We start from the raw sequence: 16,535 nt of genomic DNA on the forward strand, positions 1-16,535 counted from the left end.
AGTGCCAATATTGACAGTTGTTTTGATTCCCACTAGCTCTCTATGGTTATATACTGTATATGTAGATTGTAGAACATCTGAAGGTCAAAGGGCATTCTGAATGAAATCCTCATGCTTTCTCCTGCAGGGAGAAGTGGTGTCACATGACACAAGAGGAGAGAGACGACAGCTCCAGAACGGATGAAAACATTGCCTTTGGGCAACTGGGGTGAGGAAGCACCGACAAAGTTAAATATAACACAGTTGCAGCCATTAATTCATATTAATAATAATAATAATATCTCAAACTTATATAGCGCTTTTCTGAGTACCCAAAGATGCTTTACATGGGGGGGCTTTACAGAGGTAACAACACAAATAAAAACAAATTTATTAGAAAAAAACACTAAAAGCTAAAAAACATTAAAAGACAGTGAAAAGGGTTAGCTGGGGAATGCATATTCTACGTAGTAGGCATCTACACCAGCCTGCCTCCACTACTCTTCTCACAAAGACATTCCAGTGCCAGGGACCTGTGCACAGATCATCTACCTGCTATTTTTTGTGTAATATAATTTTTTTTTAAGATATATAAATGATCTAATCAAAAGATATATAATTGCAGTATGGATCAGGCACTAACAATCAACATAAGAGACAACATGTCCATTGCTGGATAATCCAATATGACGAGAGTAGTAGTGTAGTGAGTGGTAATGAGGTGTGAGATTTTATTATGTTAAAGGGATAGTTCCGATTTTTTTAACTTAAAGGGATAGTTCAGATTTTTTTAACTTAAGTTGTATGAAATACTTGCCATTAATATAGTGGTTGCAACTGTATTAATTGATTGCCCGAGTCCTGTGGTGGGAGTTCTGCTCTGGTTTTGGTGAAATATCAAGTAGTTCCGGTCATTTTGTGGGGGGCACTGGGGGCCACGCAGTAAAAGTGAATGAATCCACAAAACTAACGTCATTTGTATTGTTGACCTATTTCTAAAATATTAGTGCAACTTCCGTTCTTTTTTTACCCCTCTATCACACAGAACTATGTTTTTTGTGTCCATATCACTACGCCCAAAAATTAGTTCCATGTGATAGAGGGGTCAAAGTTGAACGAAAGTCACGCTAATATTTTAGAAATAGGTCAACAATACAAATTACGTTCGTTTTGTGGATTCATTTACTTTTACTGCGTGGCCCCAGTGCCCCCCACAAAATGACCGGAACTACTTAATATTGACCAACACCAGAGCAGAACTCCCACCATCGGACTCGGGCAATCAATTAATACAGTTGCAACCACTATATTAATGGCAAGTATTTCATACAACTTAAGTTCAAAAAATCTGAACTATCCCTTTAAGCTGTATGAAATACTATATTATGTAGTGGTTGCAACTGTATTAATTGATTGCCCGAGTCCCGTGGTGGGAGTTTTGGTCAATATTAAGTAGTTCCGGTCATTTTGTGAGGGGCACTGGGGCCACGCAGTAAAAGTAAATTAATTCACAAAACTAACGTCATTTGTATTGTTGACCTATTTCTAAAATATTAGCGCAACTTTTGTTCAACTTTGACCCCTCTATCACATGGAACTATTTTTTGGGCGTATTGATATGGACACAAAAAACATTGTTCTGTGTGATAGAGGGGTCAAAAATGAATGAAAGTTGCACTAATATTTTAGAAATAGGTCAACAATACAAATTACGTTGCGTGGCCCCCTGTGCCCCCTGTGCCCCTCACAAAATGACCGGAACTACTTAATATTTCACCAAAACCAGAGCAGAACTCCCACCACGGGACTCAGGCAATCAATGAATACAGTTGCAACCAATATTAATGCCAAGTATTTCATACAGTCTATAGTCTATAGAAGTAAAAGTGAAAGTTGTGATGCTAAATATAAACTCAACCAAACAAAGTGCCCCTCTGGGCACAGGTCTCCACCAGGGCAGGTCAGGATGTGGCCTCCTGGTGGTGGTGCTATAATAGGCCAATATGAAAAGGGTGACATTTCTTCTCACGCCTTGGATGGCAATAGAGCGTCGCAGTCCCGCCTCCTACCGTGGACCAGGAAATGAAACCCAATGCATTTTCCTCATAGACATTTCTTAAAGTATTTATTTAAAGACGGTTACGCCGCGGACAAAGCCAACTCGAGTCGTGACAACTCATGACAACACAAACAATATTTTGGACCAAACAAATAATTACAAAGAAGAAAAACAACAAAAAAAGTGTTGTAACCTGCCGTTTTTTTCTTCTTTCTAATTATTTGTTTGGTCCAAAATATTGTTTGTGTTGTCATGAGTTGTCATGACTCGAGTTGGCTTTGTCCGCGGCGTAACCGTCTTTAAATAAATACTTTAAGAAATGTCTATGAGGATAATGCATTGGGTTTCATTTCCTGGTCCAGGGTAGGAGGCGGGACTGCGACGCTCTATAGGCTCTATGCAGCCGACACTTCCGTGTTCAGCTTGGGCCGCCGGAACGCTTCCGGTCGGAAGAAACTCATTCACTGTGAACGTACGGTCGTGATTTTGTAGGAATAAAGTTCAGTACTTTATACAACACTATTTCATTTGATAATGTGATGCCATGAGTTAGAAACGTCTTAAATCTCCTGTTAAAAACGAGAGCTCTTCATGGATTTCTCCGTTGTTGCCATGTCCGCTTGTTATAAGCGACTTTGGTCTTGTTTTTCAGTAAAGTTGCTTGAAAATATTGACAGGTTAGGTTGCGTTTTTCGGGGCTTGTTTCTGAAGTGTATGCTTATTGAGGCTTGTTCCCTAATGTTGTTTAAACCTGTGATCATGCTCAAACATTGTCATAAAGCCAAGGACCCCCATGTATTTGTGCACACGGACCCCCATCTGAATGTTTTGTGCCAGGTTTTTATTTTGTATTTGTATAAAACAAAAACTATTTTGGAAAATATCTGATCTACAAGCTCACAACGACGCATTGTGAGCTTGTAGATCTGCTATTCTCAAGTAGCTGCCGATGTCCTATACCTATAGTCTTAGTATATAAATATTAAGTATTATAGTAGCTCATTTGTGGAGTGGCTTCTTTTCATAGACCTGATTGCTTATTTCTCTCACACAATCTGGCAACACCGGTTGTTACACTGCTGTGTATACACCGTCTCCACACCTTAGCGCAAAACGGTCTTAAGCTGCGCACTTCTTAAAGGAGCATTCAGTGATTTGGGTGATTTGGAAAAAAACCCTGGTCCACCCTGTAACAAGATGTGCACATGCACACGCTCTACAGTGGGGGAAGTACAACAGACCAACAGCACGTGCACCAAGGCCCGCCCCACTCGATCATGATTGGAGGAAGGCCCCTATCATCCTGATTGGATGAAGGCTTTGCCACCCAAAGCCCAAACCGAAACTAGGGTTTTTTGACCCCAGGGGCTCACTTGGGACAGGGAGGAACTCCTTATATGGTCAGCACACTTTATAGTAGGGAGGATTATCCAAAAAATAAGAAAAAATAAGTGATATTTGAATTAAGTGAAATCACTGAATATCCCTTTAAGCTCTGCGCAGCTTAAATTCCGAGTTTTTAGACAGCTGGTGGATGGAAAAGAAGCTCCACCTCCGCGGACCTTTTGCGCGGAGGAGAGCGTTTCCGGGAATCTGGCCGTCGCGCAAAAAGTCCAAACTATGAAAAACTATGCCATCACATTGTCAAATGAAATAGTGTTGTATAAAGCAGGGGTTCTCAACCCGTGGGTCGCGACCCCTCGAGGGGTCGCCAAATTATTTTGGGGGGTCCCCAAATTATTTAAAAAAAAATATATATATAGTACACATAGTACATGCATACACCTTCCCTAATGATGATGGTTTCAGTATTTATTTATGGTGTATCGTCTCTATTATTAAGGTTATTGTAGCAGTCAATTTATATTGGGGGTCGGGAGGGGGCGGGACGGGGGTCCCGAGACGTTGCCAAAGCATTTTTGGGGGTCCCCGGCCAAAAAGGTTGAGAACCCCTGGTATAAAGTACTGAACTTTATTCCTACAAAATCACGACCGTACGTTCACAGTGAATGAGTTTCTGCCGACCGGAAGCGTTCCGGCGGCCCAAGCTGAACACGGAAGTGTCGGCTGCATAGAGCCTATTGGATGATTTGAGGCATTTTGTTCCAAAAATGTGTTTTGCAAAGATCCACCTGTTGGTGGCGCTATAACAGGCCAATGTGAAAAGGGTGGGATATATTCCTCAGCCTAGTAGGAAAGTCTGTGAAAGATTTCACGTAAATTGCACACTGCGTTCATGATTTGAGGCTTTTTGTTCAAAACGGGCCAATCCTGCAAACTTTGAAAGGCAATGTTAGCCAATTATGATGGAATATGAAATATCGGACAGATCCGTCTTGAACACATGGCTATAGAGATAGTGTGTAATGATTTGCGTGATTTTTGGACAGAATCTGGAGGAGTAATAGCAAAAAATATGTTTTTCAAAAGTCGGCCTCCTGGTGGTGCTATAACAGGCCGTTCTGGAAGATTTGGGGCAGAGGTTCATCGTTGGCATCCAGGGTGCAAAATTTGGCACCGACCGGGTTAATGGTGCCGGAGATTAGCTGGTAACAGACGGACGGAAGGACGCACACACACACACACGGACTCACACACAAACACGGACTGAGTGCCAAACATACTCTCTCCCCATGCCTTCGGCCTGGTGGAGACAATAAAATCTTCCCAAAGCGCTTGTACTTTGTTACTTTCACACCACTGAAAATGATGAAATAATTTGAGCGTTGTACACTGTGTTCTACTTGATATCTGGTGAACTTAGATGTTTGTATTTATCAGTGTGTGATAAATAATTGTGGGTATGTGTGTTTTACCCATTTATTGTGCATTTCCAGGACATTTACCCATAACATGCTGGCCTTTGGGCTCAGTAAAAAACTCTGCAATGATTTCCTGAAGAAACAGGCAGTGATTGGAAACCTGAATGAAGGTAAAGCATATTTTCATTCTGATGGCTGCATAGAAGTAAAGTAAGAGATAGATTTTATGGCATTTGAATGGCATTACAGGTCTATATGAGAGGTACTGTACCAGTCTCAAGACTTCTCTCTGCACCTGTTTGCATGTTCATTTCTTTTCTCAGGTGTGCTCGTTTGCATGTAACCTTTCTCTTTTTCTAGGTGCATGTTCTGTCCCTCCCATTTGTCCCCTTGTCATACATAGCCTACTTTGTATTTGTTTCTTTCAATGCAATGGCAGGTGGATTGCAGGGATGTGTTAAGCCTGGTTTCTTTTACGTGGTCGTACAGCAGCATTTTTGGGAATGTTTTTTGAAAATGTTTTTGAAAATGTTTTTTGAAAATGTTTTTTGAAAATGTTTTTAGAAAATGTTTTTTGAAAATGTTTTTTGAAAATGTTTTGAAATAATAAAAATGAAGGAAACTAAAAAATTAAGTGACCCATAAAAAAGTGTCTACGACACACAAATGGGTCCCGACCCAGTGTTTGGAAACCAGTGGTCCACACTCTCCCACATTAGTGAGTGACAGGGACTATATATGAGGGGACAACTGGGAATTCACATGACAACTACATTTGGAGCACTTTTTTAAATATAGGAAAAAATTGATCACTATTCAATTTACGTTTCTGGTAGTCACTCAGTGTTCACTTTTATTTACCCATCATAAGAGAAGTGTCCAAATAACGCTGCATGTGTGTGTTTAAAGTCGCTCTGGATTAAGAGCGTCTGCTAAATGCCTAAATTGTAAATTGTTTTCCCCTCTGCAGAACAGTACAAGTTACTGACCGACCACATTGAGAAAATGGCAGCAGAGTGAGACGGAGATGGCCGATTTCAATTCATGTGACGAAGTGACTATCTGACGGCGCTCACATACTGTACAGTACATCAACAATGTCTCATCATCGCCTCAGCACAAAGACCACATCTCCATTGACGGGTGTGACAATACAGTCAACTTGCTCCATGGTAAAACGTATCTATACACTTCTGTATTCCTCCTCTATACCGCGTCCTGTAACAGCAATAATACTGACAGTTGTGTGACATTATTACAACCATTAATCACTCTAATTACTAACTGCCCGCACACTAACGTCCAAGTTCAGCTTCAGAATGAAAGCAAACCTAAACACAGTAAACACACACACATGTTTTTAGCTTTATGTAGTTGTATATTATCATTTTTAAACAGGCTGGTTACTGTTTCTGTCGCCCTATATGTACGTACTCTATACCAAATTCAGTTATATTATGAATTATAATATCTGATGCTTACAGTGTAACTACTTTAAGCTGTTTCTGTATGCTGCTTACGTAGATGAGTTTTTATTTTCAGGTCAATTCATATATACACTTCATATACTCGTCAATCTATATACTGTACACTGACAATAACAGAAAGCTTATTCAACTGTGTCACTACTTTCTGCATTGTCTTATTTTCAAATTACATTCATATGGCAACTATGTAGGCTAAAACCAAACCAGCAAAGTATTTGTGAACTATATTGGACCAATTCTGGTGCACACATACATTATCGCTGCGGCAATAGGCGAATAATTGTAGTTCCCTTTTCCAGATGGTAGCATAAACATTTTTATTGCGGGTCAGTTTCCCCGTGGCTTCTTTTGAAGCAGCTACACAACACCTTCACTGAGCCGTTCAAAAGAAGCGATGGTATCAAGAACAGTATCGGGATGCGCCACATTCTGAGGACGATTCTACAAATGTCTTCTAAATCCTGACATTTTTCTGAAAAACATTTTTTGGGACCCCCAAAAATATATGTAATTGGCCGCCGACCCCCCATCTGAAAATGTGTTGTTCTAAGGAGCTTCCAGAAGCAAAGATTTGAGTTAAAATCGTTTGCTCTGAAAGAATATATATTCAAAGATTTGCGCCACATTTTCAGGATTTTTCAAAAAATAGCAGATCTACAAGTTATGAGCTTGTAGATCTGCTATTTTTCAATAGCTAAAGGATAACATAATGCTTTACCCATCCTGGACGGGAACCTGTTTTGGAGTTTTAACTAAGCATTATTTAGCTATTGAAAAATAGCAGACCTACAAGCTCATAGCGCGCCACCGAGTGGCGCGTCTTGAGCTTGTAGCGCGCCACCAAAACACCAAAAGGGGTTCCGGTCCTGAATGGGTTAAAGGGAGCTGCGGTTATGCACAGAGCCTATTTAAAACCACCAAACATGGTGTGTCTTGTGCTTAATGTATACGCTGTCGTGACGCAAACGTGTTGTGAGCCTGTAGATTGGCTCTTTCTGGTGCGTGACACCAGCCTGCAATCAAATATAAATCCGGCTTTACAAACACCCGTCAATGAAAATACGTTTTGAGAGCAATTGGCGTGTCCTTCCGTATACCTTCTTCTCGAGTCTTCCTTGTTGTTTATTTAGAAATTTGAATCACTGTTGTTTATTAGCCTTCCTCTGACAAACACTTTATGATGTAGTACAGTAGTATTTATGATGAAGTACAGTAGTATTTATGATGTAGTATTTATGATGTAGTACAGTAGTATTATATATTACGTGTCTATTTGAGCAGTGGTTCCCAAACATTTTAGTCTGTTACCCAAAGGAGAAATTAGACATCTGCCCGGGACCCATACTGGTGAAAATAGCAAGATCTACACAGTTTCCTTGTAGCTTGTAGATCGGCTATATTTTCACTACTTCTTAAAACATTTGTTTTCTAATTTATGGAATTTCTTAGATTGTTTTCTTTTTTTTATTCATGAAATCGCTTTAAAACAATCATTGGATTTGTTTTTAATTCATGATTTCTTTGTTTTTTTAGACCTTTTTTGAGGGGCGCTAGCCCTTCCTATGTCCAGCTTTGAGGGTCTGTGTAAACACAAACATTGAAGACAAAAGTGAGGACGCAAATTGTTGATTGGCCAGAATGAGATGATGTATGATAATAAGAGCGCCCCTCACTTCACACGGGTGTGATTTTTTTTTTTTATAATATTTTAATTAAAAACGAAATGTAGCAAACCAAACATAAAGGGACCCATATAAATGTGTCCGTGACCCACAAATAGGTCCCGACCCATTTGTGGTTTGGGAACCACTGTATTGGAAACTATACAGAGAGCGCCATATGATAATTATGGACATCACAGACTCCTAATCCATCCAAAGTGCCTTCCACGTACCTGACTGAAACTCCTCGTCTGTATCTTCTGATGCTACGTAGTCTCTGACCCCACATACTGTACCAATGAGGAGCCTATATTCTACTACATTCTGTGGTTAACTAAACATGCTCAGAGAGCTATTCTCTCCGTCCCCATGTACATTCCCAGAGATAAACAAATTCCTCGGCATGCAAATTAAATCATGTTGTTGTCTGTGGTTTTAGTGGCATTCTGAAGTAGATATTCCACGGTATCAGATCTGGATTAGACTGTATTGTAGATGTTTGTGGAAAGTAGCTTTGTTCAGAGACAGTACATAAATGGCACCACATGCTACGTAACTGTTTTACAATGTGTGTGTACTGTGCATCATTATCTATGTTTGCATGTGTAAACTGTAAACAACAGTGTGCAACAATTGGATGCGTACAGTATTTCAACTGTGAGGTGGTCTCTTGATTGTATTACTACAACATGCCACTAGGAGGTAGCATTGTGTCTTCGTTCAAAGCACCTCTCAAGCAGGGGCACGAAAACATTTGAAAAATGTCCTCAGGTGTTTCAAGAAAATGCGACGAAATTATTTAAAATATAATATATAATGATTTATGAACATGTTGGATGATGTGCTGAATCAAATCTTTTTATTTTATTTTATGTGTTGGCTCTATTAATGTTGTAAATACATATTTAACTAATCGTTAAAAGAAATACTTTCTCTGCTTGTAAATTAATTGTGTGTAAATGATTACTGCTGATTACTGATGATGACTGCTGTTGTGATCCGGGGGGAAAGTCGTTGACCTTATGACCCTGAAGTGCCCTCGTATTCCTTTCCCCATTTGGAACGGCCCCGTCAACGCTCTTTGTATCTCGTCAACGTGTAGTAGTGCAATAACATTTTATTAACTTAAATCATTCCGTCGAGTTGAGTTGAGTGGCGTATCTTTGCTACACGTAGGCCTAGTACAATGCCATGCAGTCCTCCTCTGCCGCTGTTAACGTAAACCAGTGAAGTCACATTTCTGCCTTTCTCGTTATCTTGTTTTATTCTCGCTATATATACTGTATTCCGTTTATCAGGCCAATAATCTGATGACTTTTTCACACAAAGTGTCTCTTTTATTCTGCCCTGTCGCTAGTCTCTTTCTGCCTGTGACAACTGCTAGAAGCTGTATTTTCTTTAGTTGTCTGATAGCCCTGTTTGCGTCGAGGCTGTTGATTAATTTGTATTTGGTACGACCGTGTGTGTAAGAAAACATGGCAAACTGTTCCGTTTCAGGCCAGTCGTACGACAAAGACAAAATGAAGTGGACTTGTGTCTAATCACCCTCCCAATGTTTGTATTGCTGTTATGACCTTTCACCTTTTGTGTCTTGCATGTCAAATTCAACACTTTGTCTTATGTACACACCTCCTTTCTCTGGTTACTTTGAAGGTCCCCAGACACTCATCTGGATTGGTTTATCCCCCAAAAAGTGGTTCTTTTAAAGGACCACTTCACCACTTTTTAACCTATTTTCATATGATAGGTCCTCACTAATAATCATGAAAAAATGGCGCAATGTCTTTCTAATCGGTCTGTGTCTCATAGGAGGGCTGTGGGCAGTTCAGAAACCGTCTTCCAGTGACATCATCGATGGGGAATCCAAGCTAATAGAAACTGCAGGCTTTCTAGTCCTGAAAAGTTTCAATGCAAAAATGGAAGCCATCGTTCTCACGATAATGAAAATCTAAACATTTTTGTAAAAAAATCTTGTTTAAAAAGAAATCTGCCTAATGATGATGTCACTGGAAGACGGTTTCTAAACTGCCCACAGCCCTCCTATGAGACACAGACTGAGTAGAAAAAAATGGTGCCATTTTATCATGATTATTAGTGAGGACCCATTATATGAAGATAGGTTGAAAAGTGGTGAAGTGGTCCTTTAAGCCTGAGTTATGCTTGGTTACCTATGGTGTCGTGCCCCGAAAATAGCCGATCTACAAGACTACAACCTCACTCAGTCACTTGCATTGTAGGCTTTACAGCGTGACGTTTTTAGCCTATAGATCTGCTATTTTCGCAATGCTCAACACCGGGACACGCGTCTTAAGTCGGGCTTAACCATAGCTGGCTTTTACTTAAGTAAAGAATAATTATTTGCCATGGAATATCACATTTTCTTGATCCGTAAAAGTTGGAAGAGAAGATTGGACTCTTGGTTTGTCTTACATTATCCTATACGATAATGTAGCTTTGACCCATACTCATAGTCATAATGTACTGCATGGCCAATGCATGGTCTATATCTGACTGATAATGTACTGTATGTTGTCATAAAAGCATAATTAGTAGAACTAGATGCTCGTAAAACATCAACCAAATGGTGTTCACCATTCATAGTAACAACTGTGGTATCTACATGGCAAATGCACACATTTTGAGGAGTATATAACAAAGATGTCACACAGTGGATAAGTAAAAAGTTCTCGCGTACTCATTACGTCCTAATACTGTTTAATTATTTAATGGTCAGACGTGCATGTATGTGTTGTCATGATAATAATGATGGATCGAGTTGCTGATACTGTAATAAATTATATTTTTTGATGTGAATACTTTCGAAGTTTTAAGTGTTTGTTCGGGACTGGGGCCACATGTTTGTTGATTGTGCAGTGTGTGTGCGTGTGTGTGTACGCGTGCGTGCGCGCGCCATGCACTTGATGCATGCATTGCACATATGTGACTAAATTTGACTGAGGGACTGCCATTGTATTTTTTTGAATTTTCGTTTTTTCATGTCATATGAAAGCAGGGAATCATAGCTTCAAATTGACATATTGGTTGTTCAGTTTGACCAACCAGTTTTGGAGATATGGCTTATAGAGTAATGTCTTGCAGAAAACAGGCTTGAAAGGTTCACTTCTGTGGTCTCTAACATTACACCTAGCTACATTTATTTCATATTTACATGTCAATTTCAGCTCTGACACTTATTTCAGACATGCTCTAGTATGTGAAGAGTCTGCCTGTGCTATTAACTCATTTGTTTGGGGAAAAAATATCTCTGGTGAAAAGCTGGAATTTGCGCGATGGCAGTCTCTCAGTCAAATCTGGTCACATATATGGTGCTGGTTTAAGGAGTGTATATGTCTGTGTCAGTGTGAGCAGGGTGTTGACTGGGGTCCTCTGTAGTAGTAGTAGTAGTAGCAGCACAATGTGACGGGACTAGTATTCCAGTGTGTTTGAGAGACCCCGGTCCGGATCCGAGCTGCCAAGCGTCTACTCCATTTCCAGCTCTACATATAAATAAACAGTGGTCACGCTGGCTGCAGCCTGATTGGACACGTTGTAATGAGCTGTGAAAGCCCAGTCCGCGGTGTCACACCACTGAGGACCCCGGCTCCATCTAATTAATGCCAGACCTCCTGCAATGGTGGAAAAAAAAAAGGTGTACTCAAATTTTTTAAATGTATAATATTTTGAAAATAGCAGATCTGTAGGAGAAAACTAGCAGATCTAAAAGCGCATTTGAAAATAGCCCGATCTACAAGTTCACAGTGAGTCGTGATGTGACGCATTGTGAACTTGTAGATCGGCTATTTTCAAATGGCCAAAATGTAGTGGTTAATGTATGGTTTTTAATAATCAAAATCTACAAAGTAAAGTTTTCAAATAAACGCAGTGGAGTAAAAGTACAATATTTGGATCCGAGGGCGAGATGTAGTGGAGTAGAAGTAAAAGTATTAGAAATACTACAGTAAAGTAAAAGTAGCCTACACCTCTAAATGTTACTACAATTTAGGCATTTAGCAGACACTTAATCCATTTTGGGCGGGAACCCATTTTGGTGTTAGCATTATCTTGTGCTTTAGCTATTGAAAAATAGCAGATCTACAAGCTCATAGCACGCCACCGAGTGGCGCGCTACGAGCTTGTAGGTCTGCTATTTGTGAAAAATCGAAGAACGACTGACATAGAAACATAGCTTTTTCAGAGAACTGTCAGGATGTAGAAGACATTTTTAGAATCTGATCTCAGGTCAAAATGGGTTGTTAATCCAGAGTGATTTACAGTAAGCAACAAGTCTGAAGGTAATACATCAAATACATAGAAATAGTAATCCAGGATCAAAGGTAACAGTAGAATATCTGTATGATGAAACTATAAGTATACAATACTATGTCTACATCTAATTTACACATTTAAGTACTTAAGTAGCCTACAGTACTTGAGCAAATGTATTCAGTTACTTTACACCACTGGACCTGCCACACAGTCAAATTCTCAGTGAGAATTTAAACCCATTTTGACCTGAGATCAGATTCTAAAAATGTCTTCTACATCCTGACAGTTTTCTGAAAAAGCTATGTTTCTATGTCAGTCGTTCTTCGATTTTTCAAAAATAGCAGACCTACAAGCTCGTAGCGCGCCACTCAGTGGCGCGCTATGAGCTTGTAGATCTGCTATTTTTCAATAGCTAAAGCATAACATAATGCTAACACCAAAAGGGGTTCCCGCCCAAAATGGGTTAACTTTGAGTGTACGAATGTAACTAAATGAAACCTAGAAGAAATGTGTACCGGTATACACTGTCTTGGAGTTAAATCACCAAGAAGTAATCAAATCACAAATCCACACGCACCCTTCTTATATCCACCGTCATGTGTTTTTTATCCATCCTTTCCTTTAACCATAACCATCACATCTTAGCCGTCAAAGTGTCCCATTTTGCAAGATTTCCCTCATCACTGAAATGCGTTCAAAAGCAAACAGATACATGAATAATTGTAACCACTCGTACACAGTCACACGTCAGCATCTTTACAACATGGTCCACACAGTCCACACCTGCATGGGATCGCATGGGTCATATAATAACATACAGTACATATACAGTAGGGCTTAGTATACAAACTAAAGTATGATACATTCACCATCATGATAACAATAGCATGGCCAGCAGCAAACATCTCAGAGACCAGCTGCATGTGCAAAGCTTTTTGACGATACAGTTTAGCTTTAGCGAAGCGCGCGTGTGTGTGTGCGCGTGTGTGTGTGTGTGTGTGTGCGCGTGCGCGTGCGCGTGCGTGTGCGTGCGTGCGAGAAAGAGAGTGAGGCCATGTTCATTTACCATGGTGTCAACATGAATTTTCCCTGTAAACACAAAAAAACGACGTTCTACATTGCTGGAGCCGAGCGTTGTTCTGGTTCATGGCCTAAATGTGTTGTGTGTGTTGTATGTCCATGCAAGGCATGCCTCTGTGTGTTGCATGGATGGTCCATAGCATGAAATGTCCGCATATAGGCCTACTATGCTTCTGTGTGTCGTGTCGTATCGTTGTATGTATGTCTGTAGTGTAAATGTGTTGTGTTGGGTTGGTCGCTGCACTCTTGTTACCCTCAGAGGGAGACTCTATAATACAGCTCCATTTCCTCCTGGATTAAGTGTTAGACTCAGGGTGGTCCCAGCTAGGCTGCGGGGCCGGAGAAGTCTGCTGCTGGGTGCAAGTCTTCCTGTGAGTGTTCACGCACGCACGCACGCATGCACGCAGTCACACACACACACACACACAAACGCACACACACACACACACACACACACACACACACAGTCACACACACACACACAGTCACACACACACACACACACACAGTCACACACACCACACACACACACACACACTGACACACACACACACACACACACACACACACACACACACAGTCACACACACACACACAGTCACACACACACACACACAGTCACACACACACACAGACACACACACACACACACACACACACACTTTTTTTTAAACCTCATAAAACGTGGTTGTCAAGCTAATGCTGTAGCGATATTGAATAGTTTCTGTGAGAACAGAGTTTTACATGGTCTGGTCTCCTGAAAAACCACTTGGTTCTGTTGGCCACCATCTGCTCATGGGCCTAACAATTTAATTTGGTTTCTTCTTTTGAAGAATGCTGCTTTGGAAACAACCTACGTACCAATGTGCCATCTTAATCAGATCAGCGTTTATTTCTGTGTGTCACAGTGTATGTTTATGCTGTAGGTTGGTGTTTGTGTATGACAAACATGGGCTATGTGTGCATTTGTGTGAACGTCTGTTAGCATATCATTAACATCACAGGCACAGCAACAGCTAGGCCGGCGGTATGTGTGTATGTATGTCATGTGAAAGCATGTGCAACCATGTGTGTTTCTGGACAGCCTGAAAAACAGACTCACAGCAGCCATGCAGCAACAACGTAGGTTTTATAGTCTGGTGGACATTTGAGGCGGATAATGATGTATAAAGCTTTGTGCCAGGAAACTTAACTTGATTAGCAGCTAATGTTGCTTGGACCGAGCCCATCAATCTTCATCACAACCCCACCCTCCCCCATGTGCTGAGTGTGTATTTGGACAAGTGTAGCCGGTTTATATAGAGAGTGAAAAAATATAATAAACACTTGGATTAAACCCCCTTTTGAAATCGTAACTTTTAAACTGTGTGATTTAGTGCTAAACTGAGAACTGATTGCACATGAAACGAGGGTGATGACACTTTCCAGAACTGCTGCTATTTTTCTCGCTCGCCATACGACCCCTATTACTGATTTATCGAGGCTTGTCTGTTCCAGTCTAAAAATGAGCAATAGAGACGAAGACATTGACAATTCACTCATGTATGCTCTCTCTAAAGCCTGCAGCCTTCCTATGGTTCCTTCATATGCCAGCTCCCTGTCAACATAAATCGCTATTCTGATAATTAATTCATATCCTGAACTGAATGCAATTCATTTGAGTCTGACGTTAAATAAATTAGAAAAACAATCATGTTAGTTGTGTATATCAAGCCCCACTGCTACACATTGTGAAGGCTTTGACATTGACATCTTTATTGATAATAAAACATAATGTCAAATTGTCAAAAGGATAGGAAAGGATTTCATATCCATCCATCCATCCGTCTTCAACCGCTTATCCGTAGTCGGGTCGCGGGGGCAACAGCTCCACCAGAGTGTTCCAGACTTCCCTCTCATGCAGAGCAACATTAGTGACTTCCTCCTGGGGGATCCCGAGACGTTCCAAGGCCAGTGAGTCGATGTGTTTCCTCCAACTGTGCCTTGGTCTGCCCTGGGGTCTCCTCCCAGTGGGACGTGCCTCAAGAACCTCCCTTGTATTAGCGAGCGACCTTATTCTTTCGGTCATGACCCACACTTCATGACCATAGGTGAGAGTAGGAACGAAGATTGCTCGGTAGACAGAGAGCTTTGCCTTCTGGCTCAGCTCTCTTTTCGTCACAACAGTGCAGTACAGCGACTGCAATACCACCCCTGCCGCTTTCATACGTATATGGAGTATACGGTTGTCTACGAACATGTACGTAGTTAGCACCTTTAGTACCTTTAGCTTTAGCTACGATTATAAACGTATAAAGCAGAGAAAAAGTTAAACTCATTCACCTGGGGTAATGCCTCATTCCCTACCCGGACTGCACAATCCACCGGTTTCCTGCTGAGAACCATAGCCTCAGATTTGGAGACGCCGGCTGATCATCATCCCAGCCTCTGTACACTCGGTCCAGTGAGAGCTGAAGGTCTTGGACCGATGGTACCATCAAAACCACATCATCTGCAAAAAGCAGTGATGCAACCTTTAGCTCACCAAGCCGAATACCCTCTCCGCCACGACTTTGCCTCGAGATCCTGTCCATGAAAATCACAAACGGGATAGGTGACAATGCGCAGCCCGCAGGTGGATTTCATATACAGGTGCAAATGATGTTGCGTTGCGTGATGTGATGTGTATGTGTGTAATTGCACTTAAGTCCACGCACCCGAAGGTGCCAACAGTGTCCTATAGATTTATAGTGCATGTCAGTCCGGGGACTGTCTATAAATCCAACATCCAGTTAGTCCGACCTAAATGTCCGGTTAGGACTGAGGTTAGGGTCCGACCTACGTGGCCGGTTAAGACTGAGGTTAGGGTCTGACCTAAATGTCCGGTTAAGACTGAGGTTATAGGCTTAGGTTTTGGGATAGTGTTAGTAATGGGTCGGACTAACGATGACATGTTACCGTCAGTCCAAGCACCCAAGTGGAGGAACATCCACCTTTTGCACAGAAAACACGGGATTGACGTGGGATATTTTTTTTTATAAATGTTTTTTTTTGTGGCTTTTGCCTTTATTTTATATATTTTATGGAGGGACAGACAGTAGGCTGACAGGAAATGGGGAGAGAGATGGGGGGAAGACATGCAGTAAGGGCCGTCGGGATCGGGAGTCGAACCCGCGGCACACTGCCAGACTGGATTACCAGCCAAGGTGCCTGGACCACTGAGCCATGGCCCAGGCCTTGACATGGGATATTGAACACTTGG

At 41.2% G+C, this 16,535-nt stretch overlaps 1 protein-coding gene and 1 long non-coding RNA gene across 2 annotated transcripts in view; both read left to right on the forward strand.

The window, feature by feature from the left end:
- kiaa0513 (KIAA0513) overlaps window positions 1-6,901 on the forward strand; it is a 33,167-nt gene extending 26,266 nt beyond the window's left edge. Inside the window, exons 10-12 of the mRNA XM_079502105.1 lie at window positions 128-208; window positions 4,876-4,970; window positions 5,771-6,901. Coding sequence (XP_079358231.1) covers window positions 128-208; window positions 4,876-4,970; window positions 5,771-5,820 — 226 coding nt within the window. The 3' untranslated portion in view covers window positions 5,821-6,901. The remainder of the gene's footprint in view (window positions 1-127; window positions 209-4,875; window positions 4,971-5,770) is intronic.
- LOC306923800 lies at window positions 6,902-10,762 on the forward strand. Its single transcript, XR_013790105.1, has 2 exons — window positions 6,902-9,625; window positions 10,068-10,762. It is a non-coding gene; the product is annotated as an uncharacterized lncRNA (long non-coding RNA).
- The last annotated feature ends 5,773 nt before the right edge of the window (window positions 10,763-16,535 follow it).

Source organism: Electrona antarctica, assembly GCF_951216825.1.
Source record: "Electrona antarctica genome assembly, chromosome: 5".
Lineage (NCBI taxonomy): Eukaryota > Metazoa > Chordata > Actinopteri > Myctophiformes > Myctophidae > Electrona > Electrona antarctica.